General features: G+C 35.5%; 1 protein-coding gene across 1 annotated transcript in view; it reads left to right on the top strand.

The window, feature by feature from the left end:
• The window catches only part of MINDY4 (MINDY lysine 48 deubiquitinase 4), an 85,603-nt gene that overhangs the window by 27,608 nt on the left and 38,089 nt on the right, over nt 1-19,906 (top strand). The window contains exons 6-13 of the mRNA XM_035554386.2: nt 309-367; nt 781-896; nt 2,011-2,127; nt 5,207-5,295; nt 10,072-10,173; nt 11,182-11,245; nt 12,637-12,702; nt 12,925-12,992. Of these exons, the coding sequence (XP_035410279.1) occupies nt 309-367; nt 781-896; nt 2,011-2,127; nt 5,207-5,295; nt 10,072-10,173; nt 11,182-11,245; nt 12,637-12,702; nt 12,925-12,992 (681 nt within the window). The remainder of the gene's footprint in view (nt 1-308; nt 368-780; nt 897-2,010; nt 2,128-5,206; nt 5,296-10,071; nt 10,174-11,181; nt 11,246-12,636; nt 12,703-12,924; nt 12,993-19,906) is intronic.

The raw sequence follows: 19,906 nt of genomic DNA, 5'->3' as shown, positions 1-19,906 counted from the left end.
GAAATTCAGGGCATTATACAATCTGCCCATTTATGAGCTGGCAGGATCTGACCAATACCGAAATCACACAAATGAAATTAAATCACTGTTGAAATAGGATTGAAATCCTTAATCAATTGCATTGTGTTGTGCTGTGCTGGCTGCCTTTCCATATGAACTCCTGAATTTCTTCAGCTTTCTTCCATTGAAAATGTCTTTGCTCTAACACCATTTATTTATACACAAATGTTCTTCTTATTTATCAAAAAAAACCCTTTTCTTATTAAGGGAAACATTTGCTTATTCATATTTTGTTAATTTTAATGTAGGAAGTCTCCAACACCTACTTGGAATAAAGAAGACCGGATGAAAGATGTCCTAGAATTAGGTAAGGTACATCAAGCTTCAGTTTGACTTTCACCCTCATATTCTTTAGAGCAGCTGTAACCAAATATATATGAATTGCTTCTTTTGTGACTCTTAGTTGATTCAGAGTAATTGCATTTGCTATTAACTTATTGGATTAATTAACTTCTTACGATTGTGTAAAGAAGTCATTAAGAATTGGTCAAACAAAAGGTGGCTTATGTATTTTTATCTGTCTTTTCTGTCTAAATCTATACTTTCTCTTTTCTAAAAATGGATGTCAGGAAATTTTAATTGTCATTTCGATAACGCCCTGACACAGAGCCTGCTTGGGGAAACAGATATGAAATTTTTCATCCAACATCCAACATATTACATGTTTTTTTTATTATTATTATTTGTTTGTTTGTTTGTTTATTTGTTTTTTACTTTCAGTTGATGTTGAGGATGAAGCAACAACTGGAGAACTCAGTAAGAATCTGAATCTTTCAACACTGCATATGCTTCAAGAAGTATCAGTATCAAAGCCAATTGATATCTCTCTTGCAAAAGTAAGACTAACTGATGGTATATACAAATAGATGTGTGAAAACATTAGTTCTGCTAAGTTAGTGAAAGCTGCAATGGATTAATCTGTGTTATGTGCTTGTGTGTGATTTAATATGTGCTATATTCATTCCCGAGTATAGCCCTTATGTGGTATTCAGATAAAAAAGTAATGTAGGGATGCCTGACCAAAATTCAGAAAAATACTAGAAGAGCATATGAGAATGTATCAGCCACTTGAACCATGGATAACAGCTTTCACTACAGGAGTGTGTATTATGGTATTAATGCCGCTAGTCACCTAGTCAATTTTTCATGTGCTTGTTTACCTGCCTTTTATATTGACAGTACTTCATCACTGTTTCTCCCTAGCTTATATTCCTTGTTTTGAGCAGAGATGGAACCATTAAGTACTTTTAATTTTTTCTTTCCCTTTTCAGACAAAAAAAAAAAAAAAGATAATGAGGATTTCTTCCAACTCCATTTCTATATCAAAGACATGAGTAACTATGCACACACCAAGCAGCGAGTTCTTATTTACTCAGACTTACTTTAGAATGAATACAATTTCTTCAGTTTAGCTGTTCCTGAATAGTAGTGGTCTGAAGCTGTTCAGGGCCAAGATCTGAATTTGGCATAGGCTGATAAGCTAACAGACATAGAGCAATCAAACCTTTGAATAACATTTGTCTCATACCAACAACTTTGACAAGCCAAATAGTCTGCCTCTTCTCCATACAGTGCCCAGCAGGGTCCTTTTCTCCCTAATGTAAACTGTTAGTAACCCTTGCTTTTCTAGCTGTTGACTTTAAGACATTATTCAGTAATGCTTTCATGGGAAACTGCCCAGACAATCTGCATAAACAGTTTCCTAATGCTGAGCAACACATAGCATTATGAGTTGAAGTAATATTGCAGGAAAGGAAAAAATTACTCTGTTTCATTTGAGTGTTGCTATTTACAGTTAAGTATAAAACAGAAAAGGGTGGCTATAGTGAGTTAGTCATTACCCTGCCACACTCCTCCTTTCTTTTCTACAAATTACTGCAGGAAAATATAAGCGTGTTTCAGATTTATTTTTAAAATGAGAACTTTTTCTTTCTTTTCTTTTTTTAATAGGAATTAAAAAATCTTTTGTTTGGCTCCAGTCTTTGTTGCTTCAGTGAAGAATGGAAAATACAGAGTTTTACATTTAATAACATACCTCAGTTAAAATATGGCATTGTGCAAAAAAAGGTAATGTAAATGGCTTCCTTAAAAAAAAAAAAAAAAAAAAAAGTTATCTTTGCTTTTTACACCAAGTTTACAGAGGCTGTGTGTTTCAGCAGTGAAAAAATAAGTCTTTTAGAGTCTGCTCTTTCTTTACTATTGCTGCTTACCACAGGATGATGTCACCTTGTCAGGTCGTGTTAGGAGACTTGAGAAGGATGCAATATTTCTGAGGGAAATGTAAAGTAGCTACTGAAAGTGGAGCTAAGGGGCTCCACTTCGTGTGAGTGTGTGAGGGGCTTACTTGTACAGAGGAAGACAAGCCACTTCAACTGAGAGCTAGTGAAGGTACAAGAATAAAAGGGAATAAATCAAGATAAAACAAGAGTGGAGTTTAAGGGAAAAAGTAATTGTGGGGGGAAAGTTTAATACATTTTAAGAGGGATTTTACCCTGTGCAGGCAGCTGATCAGCCTCGTTTCTCATCTGACTGATGCATAGTGTCTGACCAGAGACATCAAGCAGGGAATGTGATGCGTAGCTGCCTTCGCGTTCAGGTCCCATAGAAAAATGCATCCTCCTGAGTTACAGCTTAATGCTTATGCCTCTCCCTGCCCCGTGACTATTCACATGCTCCTGTGATACCCATGCACAGGTTCTCTTAAGAGCAAGGATCTGAGGCCTTCAGTAAAGAGGAGAAATTGGAAGGAGTAGTCTCCTCACTACAAAACATTCATCAGGCTTCTGATGCAGAAAATCTTTATGTGGCCTGAGAGGAACAGACCATGATGTACTACTACTATACAGAACTGAGAGGAAGAGAGGATTTGGGGCAAGGACAAGAGCTAATAAACATAATTTAGATTTTTAATGAACTTACCTTCTCTAGTGAAGCATTTCATTAGGCTGTTGATCTTAGAAGATAGCTGTTTATGTTTAAATAAAACCTAGAGGGAAAAAAAAAAGATATTAAATGTTAATTTAAACTCCAAAAGGAACCATGACAGTAATACTGCTATGGTAAACGGTAAATGGTAAAAAAAGAGTGTTCTGCATAAATGTGTTTATTTCAGATAGTGAATATATTTCTTCTCACTTCCAAAATTCATATCAGCTGAAAGATTTTTTTATTCTATCCTTACGTTAAGTTTTTGTGGTTCTATAAGAACATACATAGAATGCTTCCTGTAATTTTTTTATTTTTATTTTTTTTTTGGACTGGGAGGCTTTTCGGTGGGCTGAAGTAAACCTTGCTTTTTCCTTAATATATTCAAAAAATTCACTCATTAGATATGTAGATAACTATTGAGAAATAATGTGTATAATATAAATGAGAAAATAGAAGGTATCAATATCTAAGCTATTTTTGGATTATAGGACCTTTATTTTTTGGGTTGTGTGATGGGCTTACTGCACCTGTAGGATTAAAAGCTGTACTCAGCTGTACCTGAGAATTAAGCTGTTCACTTGATGAAAATATCAATTCTGGCTGAGCTTTTCGTTCTCCAGTGTTTTGAGGGGAGTTTGAAGGATGCTAAACTTCACAGCCTGGTTGTGATCGTGTTATAACAATCTGCCCTTATTATAAGGGCATTATAAGGGCATAATTATAAATTTAATTATATTAAATAAGGTAGCCCTTATTGAGTGGGGGACTTGAACCGTCTGACCTCTTGAGGTCCCTTCCAAGTTCAACCAGCCTGTGATTCTGTGGTCTAAACAGGACATCATGGGTACAACTGTTGCATATGACTCCAGTGTGATCCTGGGTCATGTTATGGACAGTAACAGCAGCATAGATTTGACACAGGTTAAAATCAGAGCACAAACTTTTCAGAGAACCTGCTGGGCGTTCTGTGCTTTCTTATCCTCACTGTTTATTTTACTTCACCTTGGCAGAAAAAGCTTGCATTGGTATGTCAGCTTCTACGTGATGTCATTTTAGGGTGGCCCTGAGTTTTAACTCAGGCTTTAAAGTAATAGGCTTTAATGTCAAGAAAGAACCCATTTGTGAGAATGGTCGCATGTGCTGACAGACACATGGGAGAGCTTCTGGAGGATTTAACATGCTGACTCCTCTGTTATGTTGCAGTGACTGACAGCACTACCAAGGTGGTAAATGTGGTGTTGTGGTATCCATGATGTTAGTCTTATGACCTGCAGAGCCTGCTCCATCTGCACATAGGTGTTCCAGACAAATTTTCTGTCTCCTCAACAAACTACTGGAACAAAGAATAGAATACAGGGTGGCTGGGAGACAGCTGAGTGACAAGGGAAGGAGAGTTGTGTTGGATGATGTACTCTAGACAAGAAGAGGACATACCATTTCCTTCTCAGGTCAACTTGTGCCGCTGCCCTTGCCATATAACACATCGGAACAGGTCTCACTCATTCAACGGAATAAGGTGGGCTGGGTGGCAGGGAATAAAAAAGGAGAAGGAAATACATTGCTACACCATTCCACAGTCTGTCACAATGGCCATTAATCTATTTTCCATAACGTTTCATGTTAAAATGGTATGTCTTGGTATTGTGATTTTTCCAACATTAATTATTTGAAGGTACAAATTCTTTCATTTTCTTCCTCTTCCACAGTGAGACAGCTCCCAATGCAAAGGGCTATACATAAAACTGAAATCTTTGTTTAGTGATGGAAGTGGGAATTGGGTTTAAAGGGCAAGGTTTAATTTCACCCTTTGGAAAACAGATTGTTTTTTTGTTTGTTTGTTTGTTTTTATTTTTATTTTTTTTAATCTAAAAGTGAAGGTAGTTTTTTGGCTCAATAGGAATCAGGAGATCTTTTGTCTACTTGCATGATCACAGAACAGACTTAAAAACACAACACTTTCCTTTGATATTATAGATTTCAGTGTGGCATGTTCTAGTTAGGAAAACTAGATGAGAAACATAATACCAGTTACTAATACTGATTTTCAGTGGCTTTCAAAAAAACAGAGCAACAGGGAGCATTGCAAAGTCATGGATAGGAAGAGGGACGAAAGGATGGATTAAGCCTGAATGGAAACACAAGGCTTGCAAAATAGTTTTCTCTAGCATCAAACAGTGCAAAGTGTTTTGTTCATGAACTGTCCTACTGTTCCCCTCAGGGTGGCCCATGTGGAGTACTGGCAGCAGTTCAAGCGTGTGTCCTACAGCAGCTTATCTTTGGAGACAGTAACAGGAATAAAGACGCTCGGTAAGTCACCAATTGACAACAGAATGATTTTTTGTTCAGAATAGGTTTTTCTGTGATGCAACCACCCAGGAACCTTTTTGAATTTGAACTTATTGAGATTCTCTTTGTCTCTGAGAGAGAATGAAAGCAGCTTGTGAATTTTGCATGTACTTCTCTTTTAACTGTAGAAATTTAAAGGTTTGTGTTTTATTTTTGAAATTACCAACAGCTTGAATTGTGTACAATTAAAATTATTTAACTTTGAGATTCCATAGAGATGTGATTTCAATGAAAATGTAATCAAGGTTTGAAAGACCATGAAATTCATGTAATTTTTGACACCGTGAATCTCAATGAGGATGAAATTTAAAAGTTAGATTTTTGTTGTTGTTGTTGTTCCTTACTGCTGTGTTTCATCTTTCACAGTAAAACGCTTAACAGAATTTAAATTCTGTATGTGTTTTCTATTTACTCCGTAGAAATAATTTTAAATAATGTTAGCATCAAGGAAAATTGCTTGTACTGCTATTCTGACAATATTCCTACATTTGTCACTTTGCTACAGAAACAGAACTTATTCAATGGAAAGTTGGAGAAGAGTAAAAAATTACTTTATGAACAGACCTGCTGTGTTTGCCTTTTTTTGTGTGTGTGTGTTTTCCCAGTAAGAAATTAAGTCCATAAAGAAACAGAAAAAAAAAATCACAAACTTTTCCTGTTCGTGCCTTATGAATAACAGTATTTTACTAGTTTACACTGCCACCGCCTCCTGTTCTTTGTGGGTGACACAGTGACCCTGATTTAGTCAGAAGAAAAGCTTTTGTGATGAGATTTCGCTTGGACTTCATAAAGCAACCTTGGAATGTAAAAGGTTCTTCATATGTAAAATTTTGGCCTTAAATGTCCACTTTTTCTGCTTGGAACTATTTTGGAAAGTGATAGGGTCTCTGTTGACTTTACTTTTAGGTGGCTGACACTTGATGTAAATTAATTGCTTGGGCTGTTTTTGTCAATAATAGAAATCACTATCTGAATTATTATCTGTTTTAGCACTAAGGATGGGAGGTGACAATTAATCGAAAGATTACCAGGGCCTAAGAGGCCTGCACAGGTGCACAAGTCCAGAAGTAGTAGTTGGTAGGCAGTCCTGAAATGAGATGTCTCAATGTAAGGCATTAGAAACATTGAAAATCAGGCTCACAATCTAAATAAAACGTTGAAAATTTTACAATGACTGCTACTATTGTTTTTGATAGGTATTAGCAACACTGATTACTTGTGGACCTCGAGACAAGGGTCCAAGTGAATGAGATGCTATGAATTCATCACTTGAAAATTAGTTGTTCTTTAAAGTCACTTAAAGATAACTAGAATAGACTGGTAAAGAGATGGGTTCAGTGGAATAATACATATGCAGAGTGTAATAACATGTTAATTCTATAATATTTATTATGTAGTTTAGTTCTTCCTTCTTCCATTCAGTACTTTCAGAACATCACATCTGTCTGTAATTCAACAACATAGCCTACAGTTCAGAGCAGACTTTTTAAATTAAATAACAATGCTTACAAAATGTCTTAAAAGTCATGCCAGTAGTTTGAGAATTTTCTCAAGAATTCAGTCAATGAGTCTCTGCACATTTTTTTATTTTTTTAGGGAATACAGAGATCATTCATGTGAGATGTGGAGGAATAAAGTTACTAACAGTGCAGGGAGAAACTATTCAAACTTTGCAAATATATTCCAACTGGTAATATATTAACTCAGAAAGCACCTGCTGGTTGGTGCAAAAATTATCTAGCAGAACAACAATTATTATTCTAATTCAGATTATAATGACAATAGATTTTTCAAGGCAGAAAATCAATACACATTTAGATTTTATGACCAAGAAGCTCCACAGAAGTAGACAGCCTTTGATCATGTGCTCTTTGGGCCCCTTGAGTCTCAGGTCACTCTTTAGTAACACCCTTAAAGCTGTTAACTTTTTACCCTTTCATCATGATGAAGTAATGGTAAATGTCATGGAAACATGTAGCACCCAAATAATTGGGTTGAGGCTAGATTGCTTAACCTGTAAGTGTCCCAGCTCAGGCCAGCTACAACCTATCCTGTGTACTTGGCAGTATTTGCCTCTCCTTTTTCTCTCCTCCAATTATGCACATGGTTCTAAAGTATTTTGTTTTTACATATTTTGTATATGAAAAATGCTGCTGAAGTATGCCAAAAGTCTCCAAGGTGCTCTTTCAGGTGAGCAGCTGAGCTCTTTGTCTTTATGCACAGAAATGCTAAAAGGCTTCAGGCTCCAAAAAATGAATAGCAAGACGGACTGTTTTATTCACGAGATAAGCATATTTTTCTTATGATGTGTTTGCTATGGGCAGAAACTCTTAGGCAGAAGGAAAGGGGAGTCCCAGAGCTTGTAATTAGAGGATTAATATTATTATTTAATTCTAACCTAAATTTTCAAAGTATTAGCCACTTCACAATAAGTGTTTGACTTCAGACTTCTTCACAGTTCAAGAAATAATTATCATGTATCCTTCTTATTCTGCTACCTCTTCAGACAAATAAATTAATTGCTATGCATCCCATAAATTTCAGCGTCTGTGTTAGAACACAGGCAGAGATAAGTAAAAGCTGTGATTTTTTTATTTTTTTATTTTTTTAAACTTGAAAACTGTTACCTATTATTTCTCATATCTCACATCCTTCAGAAAGGAAACATTTTCTAAATGAATATTATATTCAAGGCAGACATTGAACTTGAAAGGGAGGTTAATTTTTTTGATGTTTGGTGTTTCTTGTTTGGTCTTTTAATTATTAGATCTTTTACTCAAATGCTGGGAACAGGTTTTGACATCATCTCCCATGACTGATAATATCTGAATTTCAAAGACTGCCATTCTTGAAACTAGTAGAGAAAAATCCAAATCTGCATTTTACAGTGAGATGAATCTGTTGTCTACTTCTTCATGCAATATATAAAGGCTCGTATATGTTGGGTTTTATTCTCCAATGTGTTACTTTTCTGCTAGTTTTCTGAGTTTTGGTTTCAAAGTTCTTTATTTCTCAATTCACATCTTGGAAGTTAGAATAACAGGAGGTACTAGAAGACTTCACAAAATGCAATTTGTAGGAAATGTGGTGTTGGCATCATTGCTTACATGTCTGGGATCAACAGACGACTAAGCCTTCAGTAGTTTTTCACATCATTGTGTATGTTCCAAGCCAAGCATGTAAATGAATCAGAATCAGTGGGGCTCCAGAGACCAATACGGCGTCAGTTATGATAATGTTTTAGGTCACCACTTTGGAACTTTACCTACCTTATTTAAAAAATGCAAAGAACAATGTTTACTGCAAATGGTATTTTAGTTAAAGTTTACTATTAGGTAGGAACATTATGGTGTAAATTTGAAGATAACAGTTAAGAAATCAAAGCTTAAAAAATAAATTATGAAGACCCTTTTAAATTAGAAATTATGTATAAATGTATAAAACAATCCTAATACAGAATATTAAAACATTTTTATAATGGATTTAATGATGCACTAACTTACCCTGTCCATTTTTTGCATGTCCAGTATTGTTCCCTAAAGTACATGTAACTGTATTTTTGTCTAACCAGCTATAAATATGTATTCTGAAAGAGCAGTTACTATTTCTTTTAGTAGATTAGTTTTTGGTATATGATTATAGATCTGCGTATGAACAGTGCCAGTTGTTGTTCATACCTCATTTAGTTCTCTGTTGACTTCAGTCCATTGTGCTTAATTATAAAAATGGCTTTTTTTTTTTATTCATTACTTGTAAATCAGATACCATTTTTATTACTAGTCTTCTAGAAGTTTAGATTGTGTGTGTCACATTTAATATTCACCTGTATTATGAGAGTACTGTCATAGAACATATAGACGTAGACTAGCAAGCTTTCATTTGCTTGGCTTAAATACCCGTAGCAGCAGTCTAACGATCACTATGAGCCACATAAGCTCATCCAGATCCCCCAAATGCAACACATTGCTTTTAACTCTTGGCCTAGCTGAATTACATTTCCCTCAAATTCTCATTTTGTCTCTGACTGCAGAAGAGACCTACCCAGTGTGCCCAGAGTTTGTTTTACTGGAAATGTAACCAGGAAATTCTAGATACAGCTCTATTTACTGGATGTAATTATCTTCAATGAGATCCAAGGTACCTGCTTGGATGACTAAAATGAGATCTAAGGTGGTTCACTCCAAGGAATGGTTCCAGAAAGCCCACATTCCAGTGGCCACTTCAGTTATAACTCCCTGCTTAGAGCTCTTTAGATACAGAACAGCAGCACCAAGCCCTTCTATCACCTGTTCAGGCCAGTATTGAGAGGTCTTCATTCTGTGTGCACAGTGAGTGCTCTCATTGTGTCTCATTCAGATATGTAAACCTCAAAGAAAGGTTGGATTCAACTGTACCATTATACCTGGTGCATCTTTCCAGTAACCATAGTGCTGTTCAACTGAAAGGATTTTTTGAACTGGCCTTCAGAGTTGTCTAACTCTCTTTCTTGAGTATAGAAGCAAATGAGATACATAAATGATAATTTTCTGGGGCTACTTGCTGGAGCCTTACAACACCTAATTAATCTCTTAAAAATAAAAAAAAAAAAATAAAAAAAGTGGTTTTGTTCTTATATCAATTGTTAAAAACTTCTATGAATCTGTGCATACTGTAATTGGGGCACTTTGCTGTCTAATGAGTAAACTTCTCAGTGTACACTGCGATACTTGTCTCTTTCTTGCATTTCCTGGACCACAGCTGTCTTCAGCCTTCAGAAGTGCACAGGACCAAATGCCTCACCATAGCTCTTGCAGACATACTGTGGCGTGCAGGAGGCAATGAAAAAGCAGTTGTGGCACTGTAAGTAGGAGAAAAAGTTTTAATTATTGTACAATACTGCTATAATTGTGTCTGTTATACATATACATAGTTCACAAATGAAACTTCCTTAAGACGCATTTATGCAGCCTAAAATGACTTAGGGAGAAAAGCAAGATGCATTTCTGCTGTCCCAGTAACTGGGACATCATCAAACTCTCTGAAACTGCTGCAAAATGTCCTGTGGATTTCATCGAGGCTACAAATCCTGCAAAATCTCTACCAAGAGTTATTGATCCAGAAGCAAAATTTTCCTCCTGCAGCTTTATACTGCAGGATATTCTATTATGGCTGGAATTCATTTCCTTTTCCTGCAGCTGCCTAAGTTTCTTAGTTTATGATAAGCAGTTAGGCTGTTTGTAGACAGTGCATCTAGCTTTTTGCTAGCTAGCTTTGACTGTACTGAATCCTACACTATATTTTTAACTGAGCCAGGTTTGTGAGAAGAAGTTATTTCTTTTATTAGATAACTAAGATAGCTGAAAAATAACTTACAACCTTCTGAACCCAGAAGTTCTTCTTCAAACCTAAAATAGAAGCAGCAAATTCAAATACATTTCCAATGATATTTTGAATGTTTTCCGTTTATAAAATATTTCCTCTGTGATGATATTGTACATCTGTTCTGTTGCTTCTGTTTTAATGTCATTTCTCTCATATCCTTCTGCAATAAAAACCATCATTAACATCTTAAACCTACATTTATCCTCCTTCTCTATAGAGAAACTTGTAATTCATATTAGATAGACTGAGAGAACACAGCTGAAGTAAATGTTTCATTGATAAATTTGTTGAATACCTAACATGAACCTATTATGCAAGAGGTTGTCTGTTTGTTTGCTTGCTTGTTTGTTTGCTTTAAGTAATTTAAATAATAATAATACAAAATCTTTGGTTCATCATTCAGTTCATATAAGACGTTGATATCTCTTTAATGTGATTTTGGTCCTTTTAACAAGAGTTTTGGTTTTGTTTGAATATCCTGTTTAGGCCATCAGGAAGACAGCAGTTCACTCCCATAGGAAAATACAAGGCAGATGGAATCTTAGAAACTGTAAGGCTCTGTGTAACTTGCAGTAACATTTTCCGTATATCCCTTTTGTAGTTTTTCTTATTTTAGTACAATGAAATTGATTTCCATATATCCCATGTTTCTCTTAAGTGTTTTAAAACCTTTAATGTCATGTTATTTAGTTGGCATCCAAAAACCAATAGGTAATAAAATCCGATAGTCTTTCTGGCTCTGAAGTGTCCCACTGCCTGTGGGCAATTGGACTTTCTGAAGTCATTTTTGTTCCATCTACCTTTCAGGCTTATAAACTGTGCCTGCTTTTGTTGGTATGCAGTAAAAAATGAAAGTGGATCCTTTCAAGTCAACTAGCACAACCATGAGTAGCAAACGGCAGTATATTATTGTGTTTTATGCAGAATTCTTTGCCCTTTCCCCCCTCCCGCCAGTATTTCCAAATGGCAAAATACTTTCCAGTTGTGCCTTCATTTCCATCCGAAGCCCTCAAATGGCTTTGCAAATACTGATGCCATAAGCCAGACTTTAGTGGTTTAAGGAAATGTTACTGGCCTCCCAAATGGAGGAATGAACGTGTCAACAACTTTTCAGAACTAGACATTTTTAGAACAACTGGAAGTGAAAACCTGTATAGAGTGAATGCAACATAAAAACTTGGCTATCATATGTTCTTCCAAGAGAAAAGATGTATTATTTAATATGTTAAAATAATTTTGAGCTGCTGGCCTTTTCAGAATGCAACTAACACCACAGTGCTACCTCTAAGTACTGCTTATCAAAGATCATGTGGACATAGGTACAGTGAAAATGTGATGGAAAGGAAATTCCTGATAGAGCCAGGAATCTAAGTCAGAGTGCTTGATCTTTCCCATCACTGTATGCACAAGACCATAATTGCTGTCAGGATACAAAGACAAAAAAACAGACAGTTTGAAAGTAAGGGGCTGGACCTGTGAAGTCCTCTGAACTTCATGCTAGAAAGGAATATTTTTGAGACTATTCTCCAAGTATGATAAGAAGTGCTCTGATTAGGCCTGCTATAGACAGCTCACCATATGGGTACAAGATCCTGAGCTACTTGCTGCTTTTGTGTCTTCTGAAGCTTCATTATTCTTAGGTTCTAAGAGTTGTTTTGCATTGCATAAGCTATGTTTCAAAGTGAAGCAAGCTAGCTGCACAATGAACTTACAAGCTGCAAGAAGCAGCATCTATAAATTCAGAATATATGGATTGCTGAGATACTTTTTTTTATCAAGTTACAGCAGTAAGAGATAGATTTCATTAGATCTTTAAACCATTTTATGTTAGTTGAAATCCAACCACTCAGATTTAAAATTTTCCCTATGTTCATTTAGTTTCATGTTTTAAAAATGAATTGTTATTGTTTCAGTTAATTTTTTTATTATATTTCTTCCCAGCTAATACTGCATAGTGCCACAAGATATGAAGATCTGATTGTACTTCTTCAGCAGAATATTCACCAGGTACTATGTATTCAGCTGCCAATCTTTCCGTATTTATCAGTCTGATATGATGTCTTCTGAATGTAGTTTCAAAAACATGCTTTGCATTTTAACAAATAGAGTGAAAAAGTCAGTTTTAACATAAATGAGAACAGTTCTTTCTGCTTTTAGTTTGATTTGCATTTCTTTAGGATTGGGTTTAAAAACGTACAACAATGTAAATACAGTTCTTTTCTTTTTCAGTTTGAAATTGGCCCCTGTGGATGCATTCTTCTGACTGTGTCTGTCATCTTATCAAGATCTATCAATCTGTGAGTGTCTTTGTATCCATTTTCATAAACTGCAAAGCAACCAAGCTGTGCAAAGCGAAAAAGCAGCCATGATGTACTTAAGTCGCTGGCTTTTTCAATCTGTCTTGATGTTTACTCTGTTAAATACAGGGATATTGCTACTTAGATTTACACATTTAATCTTGGCCTTCATTGTTATTGTTGTGAGTTTGAGATCACCCTTTAAATAGATACTTAGTTGTGGGTCATCAGTATGGATGGAGTTAAGAACACAGGAATATAAACACAAGGTAAGTGTGGCTCAGAATATGACAGCTTTCTTCATTTTGTCAAATTTTACTTCTGTAATAATCTCCTAGAATTATCTGCAAGTGAAAAGAAATGTTCCTTGACAACTTACAATAACAACTGACATGAAAAGAGCAGCTGCACTTGAAAGCAGCACGGGTTTGATTTGTATAAGTTGAATGGTGCTTTTATTTCTTGCATCTCTAAATTGTCTTGAAAATAAATAATGACTTAGTCCAGATTTGATTTGATTTTGTTCATTCAATTGCTCACCCACTGAACTTCCTAAAAGCATTTACAGATATATTATTTTTTGGTTTTGTTGTGATTTCGTCCTTTGTTTTGCTTACAATAACACTACAGACCATTGGCTTAGCTCCCCTTTTGCACTCTGACATGAATGACATGATAATGTTATAGCATATGTCATTCTCAATTTTTTCTGAGCTAGTTAGAGCAGAAAGGTCTACATTAGTAAAGGTATTTGAGCAAGTGGTAATATACTTGTCACTTTGTAGGATTATCAAAAGCAGCAGTGTTCCTAATTCCTATTGATTGCATTGCTTTACTTGCTATAAAATGGTAAACATTCTTTAATAATTTAAGCAAAAAGTTTATTTTTTCCTCTCAATTTTTAACAAGTATGTTATGACAACTCCAGTCAATTATCTGTGATTGCACTTCAGGTCTAAACTGAAGATAAAAATTCCTCGCAGCATCTATTTGCATTTTTAGATATCTAAATAGTTTTACAGGTCTAGTTCAAAATGGCAGAATTGTTTAGAAAATGTAGTTATTTTCTGAGCAAGAATCATGACTTTTTCACAGAACTTCATCTTAAAGTACCATTACTCTTCTAGCTTGGTACAGTGTAATACATTGCATAGGTACCTATCTTTTGTTTATAAGAAACAGGAATTTTTCTCTGTCGCTAGATACAGTGGAATGTGTTTGCAAACTTTGTATAAGATTTGTTTTAGAAGTGCAAATTAAATTTCACTTATGTAATTTTCAGTAATAGATTTGAATGGCTATGTCAAAGTACTTCTCTTAGGATATTACAAATATCAAGACAAATAACTCACTGCTCATATCATCAAGAAATATGTACCATTTAGTGGGTGTTACAGGCATTATAAGTCATTATTTACATAACTGGCATAGTTCTGGATGAATATTTGAAGACAAATGAGAAGTTTTTTACGTAATGGAATTTTCATCCAGCAGTAGATCTTTCTAGGCCTTTTTTTCATCTCCGTCTTTTAAGAGAAAATCAGTGTCTACATAAAATTGAAAATGCCAAGTTTCAATTGTCCTGGTTTGTGTGCATATTCTATTGAAAAAGCTAGATAAATTATTTAATTTTTGTTAAGATATTGGCATATTTTAATTTCTCAAATCATGTTAAAATGCTTTAGTATGTGACCACAATGTTGACTGTCAGGAGGTAAAAGTAGGTAAATCTCTCATTTATAATTAATTAATATTATTTGTAAGATAGTTGTAGCCTAAGGATGGAATAGTCTTGCACCATGGTTATCATAAAACACAATTGTGTAAGATACTGAGGTATGTCCAACTAAAAGAAAACAAAGCATTTACATTTGATTCAACAAATATAACATTGGCATTTTGATTAACAAGTAATGAAATGTTTCTCTCTGTCAGAAAATTCTTCCCAATATTTTCTGTTTCATGAATATTTACTTAAGCTTTCAATTCAGGACATAATTAGAATAAAATAATAATATTATTTTGTATGGTGGGGAAGCATTCATTAGTGGTTAAAAGACAGAACGCTGAATGTAGACTAAATGGTGAGGTTTATTAAATGAAGGATACAGATTTCCTTAGAGCAATCAGATCTGCGGACAGACACTTTCCACACTTGTACAGATGAAAGACCTCATGCTGTTGTAATCCTGCCAAATAATTGGGAATGATGGCTGCAGTAGTTGCTGGTGTTCACAAGGATCAAACCTGTTTGTACCTTCTGTATTCTGTGACTAACTTCTGGACGTTCGGAAGGATCTCAATACTGCCAGCAATGGAAGAATGTCATCTTAAGTTTAGCCTTCTAAAATTATGCCCGATCCTCTCAGCTCCCTCTGTAATCAGTGAAAAGAGAGAACATTCTCTAAGAGAGTCATCCCATCTAAAGATGTCAAGAAACATGAGGAGAATTGCTGATAGGAGGTGCCTATCTTTTTCCATTGAGTTTGGAGAGGGAATGACTAGTTTAGACTCCTATTTCTTAGATTTTTGCTATTTTGAGGGTAAAGTTGTATCTTATCTTTATTTACATTCTATGGAAATATTTCCATCTAGGCTCCCTTTATGCTTAAAAAAAAAAAAGGAGAAAAAGGTTGTGATTCATTTGACATATCAAATATCAACCTTAGAATGAGATAAATCATCTTCTGAAATGCTGTTATCTCCCCTGTATATAAAGAAAATCTAAATGACTACTCATGAAGAGGCTCTACACAGTATACAACATGTAGTCAAATAATTCTGTCTTATAGTGACTGGTCAATAAAATGGGAGGTGACGTGCAGTGTTAATATTGCTAAAAATTATACATGATGAAAAAACAGTCTCAACTATTTTAACCTAGTGATGGGCTTTAAAAAAGTTATTATGTAAAAAGAGAAAAATTCTGGCACCATTACTAGTAGTTCTCTGAATACACTAGTCCAATTTTCTATGATAGCCAAAAATGAAATAATGTGTTGGGCATTATGGTGATAAGAAAAGAGATTTTGACTTTATGTCTTTGCATAAATACACGAACTTCTCCTGTATGTATTTTGCATGTAGTCTTGTCTCCCCTGGTCAGTAAAAACACAATAGAACCCAAACACACTGGAAGACAAAAACTAGAACGTTTCCCTTTAGTGTGGAGTAGCTTCTGTGTGAGAACAGATTAAATCTTTTCTATTCAGCATTGAAGAGGGACAACTTGGATGTGATAAATATGTGGAAATCCATGACAAGGTTTAATCTGGAATGATTATATGTTGTTTCACAGAGTCTAAAAACATGGTTGTCAGGGAAATTATCAAACCTCAGATTTAAAAATCTTTAAAAATTAAAAAAAAAATAATTAAAACCATGCTGCTTTTTCATCTGTAACATAAGTAACTTTTGGTACTGGGAGATGAGGGGGCCAGAAGTATCAAGAAATTCACATAAATTTACTGGAAGGAGCATGCTTCAGTTCCTTTAAACCCACCTGCCTGAATGTAGCCTCCATGTGGCCCAATTTTTTGTTCTGCCTTGACGTTTGCTGCTGCTGCTGACTGGATGCTGGCTTAGGCTGACTTTGGTCTGGCTCCATGATTTTTAGGTTGTTATCGATTTTTTCTTGTAAACAGAAATTCCAGATTGCAGCTAGGTCTATTACTCTAAATCACCGAAACCCTAAGTATTTTTATTTAATGGGCCCACACAGCCAGGAAATGCAGAGTTTCACACTGCTTTGTAGATTTTGCTAATGAGTTTATCATACTTCATACACTAATGATCATCACTGGTAGAACTGATAACAAATGGCCAAAGAGGAATGAGAATTCCTGAGGAAGTTGCTCAGAACGTGTTGTTGCTTCTGGTACAGGAAGGAATGCTAGTCACTAACAATTGTAACCTCTTTTTTTTTTTTTTTTTACAAACAACGAAGAATTAAAAAATAGTGGACGTGTTACACTTGCTCAGGGGACTGATCTTCCTGAATGTGCAAACTACATACTAAAATCTTCATGTTGTTAACAGCCACGAGATATTTTCCATGTACCTTGGAGAGACCAAGCTAAAAAGCAGGCTACAAGCTCCCGTGTGGACCATCTCATCACATCTAGCACTTTGTACTTTCACACCTTATTGTGCTTATCCATGCAAAACCCTTGCTATATTGGGATGTAGCTGGCTTTGATCCATTCATCAAATAGCCTTTAAATTTCTACCTCTTGCCAACCAGACACACAGTTTTCATTGCTATATTTTTCTTAATCTGTGTAATAACTTTATTGAATAAAACCATCATTACTAGAACCTATTAGAGCTAAGAAAATGCCTTAGGTCAAATTCCTTTGTGGAAAAGCAGTGTATTGCCATTTGCAAGCTACCTGCAGACACTAAAGAGAGCCTCATCTGAAAGACAGACTCACTGCGACTGCGTTACTCACAAATATGCTGGCCAGTACAATCAAATCAGCATTGTTTGCAGTCTCTTTGGTTGACTCGTGCTCAGTTACTGAGACAGTACTCACTTACTGGTAGCAGACTGCAAATGTAATGCTGCAGTCAGCACTGGTCATTTGGCTCTCTCTTCACTTTTTTGTTTTTGTGAGAATTAAGAAAACAATGGCACCATCTGGAAAAAAAAAAAAAAAGAGTGATTTTACAAGTCAAGAGGAGGCTTTGCACTTCATTAAGACTCGCCACTTACTAATAAACTTAGTAAAATATGAGTCCACACATTTTTCTTTAATGTGATCTCACAAATCTAATAACTATCCTGCTGTAGCCATTTCTCTTCTATAAAACTGTACAGACCCATTTCAAAATGATTTGTATTGTTTCCCTTTGTGATCTTCGCAGATTTTGGTGTTGTGAGCTTTCTGTTTGTTTTTGTTTGGTTTGTTTTTGTTTTTCAAAAGCTAATGCCTTTTTATTAAGTGAGATAATGGTTAGATTCCTTATGAATCGAGGCCTCATCACACCTACTAAGTCTGTTCTTAGTTACTAGTAATTTAGTAATCTTACCTAGTTTTCTGAAATCTTCCACCATCTAACAGATTTTTTTACTAAGGGGAGTCACACAGTTAAGGGTAGATTCTGTGTTCTTGAGCATTTAGCCTTCATTCCTGTGGTACCATTTTTCTGAACTTAATCTTTCTTTCTAACCCTTCCTTGTAATAAATGCAACAAATCATGTTGATGGCTGTTCAGTAGACATATTCCATTGCAAATAAATAAATAAATGAATTAAATAAAATAAATCCTTTCCATAATAAATGAAGCCAAGCTGCACTAGACATGTTATAGGAGGGAGAAATTTTGACTTGTGTAGACTTCACATGAAAGGAAAGCCTAATCAGACAGGCTAAAGGACCAGTGGCTACAATCCCTCTCTGACTATGCAGAGCATCTAGATTCAGGATTTGTAGAACCAGTATACAGTATACCTTCCTAAATGAGCAAATTGCTCATCTGGAGAATATGATTTTTAGGTGCTCAGAGGATCTTGGAAGAATTTTGCACTGTTGTCATTATTATGCCATGTACTGTGCTCACATATATCCATTCATCAACTTGGTTTTACTTCTCTAACTATTTGGTTGCAAGACATATGCCAAGGATCTTCCTGCTTCGGTACAATATAACCATTCTGTCTTCACTCATCCTATCTTTGTAGGACAGCATTTCACTGTGAGCTGTACTGTTACATATTTACACTATTTACACTATTTATTTATAGTACAGCAATACCTATGAGCTGTAATAAAGATCAGAAGCCCTCTGTCAAACAGAGAGAAAGACTACGGCCCAACAGTAAGACTGTCTTTACCTGGTGAGATAACTTTTTATCAAGAAAGGTATAACATCAGATAAGCATCACTGTAGTAATCTTTATCAAGCCATTTTCTTCTGTATCTTTCCCAGTTATATCATTCACTGTGAAATAACCCAGATTCTGACGTTACTTTACATTTAACCTCTTTCAGTCACATAGGACATTAAAAAGAAAGTGGTATTGTGTTGGCGCATGAATCGTGGGTGGAACAATAGGTCCTCCACCCTCAATCCATTTTCTCTAACTGACACCTTTTCCTGTCGCAGAGCCATTTGCTAATTTACAGTTCCCCTAAAGTACACCTATTCTCATTTTAAAATCTCCTCATGTTGTTTAGCTTGTGAAAAAAGGCTTTCTGTGAAATGTTCATGTGGCTTGTCCAATGGCAAAAGCAATTACAAGTTCACATAAAAGATCCAGTCACATGAGGCATACTCAGTTCTTGATGGAAATATGCCTTTTTTTTATTAGCCAGTTTTCTGGGAAAATGGCTTTTCATAATCAGTTTCCCCCTGCTTGAGAACGCCTGGAAGACCATCAGCAAGGGGAAATTACGCGTGTGACCAGTTTTCACTCAGTGTTTACAGCTCTCTAATATAAGTGCATGTCATCATGTATTTTACCACTTAGTCTTTTGGTGTTTGAAAAAGATAGGGAAGCAGTTATTTTTAAGGGGAAACAGCTGCTAATTATGTTATAGTGCAAAAAATCAAGCAAGTAGACCTAACAGACTAATCCATATTTGGGAGTCTCGGATCTCTCTAAGACCCGTTTGTTACTTTACAACATGGAGGAAGCACAAGATTAGATTTATCAAGAGCAGTGAGAGGACAATAAATAGGAGAGTTTGTGTGGGATCCAGACCTTGGTAGGGAAGAATCAAGTCCTTGTTTGTTTGGGTAAGTGAACTTCTGTACCTGCTGCTTGTTAGGTTGCATGCAGTCCTCAGGATCTTTCATGTCTTTGGTGCTCTGTTGTATGAACTGGACAGAGGCCCTTCTAGCTGAGTGATCACTGGACAGGCATTGTTTTTATTAAGTGGAATCTTAATGAAGCACAGATTGCAGCTTCA

The sequence above is a fragment of the Cygnus atratus genome, chromosome 2 (genome assembly GCF_013377495.2).
Source record: "Cygnus atratus isolate AKBS03 ecotype Queensland, Australia chromosome 2, CAtr_DNAZoo_HiC_assembly, whole genome shotgun sequence".
Lineage (NCBI taxonomy): Eukaryota > Metazoa > Chordata > Aves > Anseriformes > Anatidae > Cygnus > Cygnus atratus.
The sequence above is the reverse complement of the archived record's forward strand: the minus strand, read 5'-3'. Positions and strand labels throughout refer to the sequence as shown.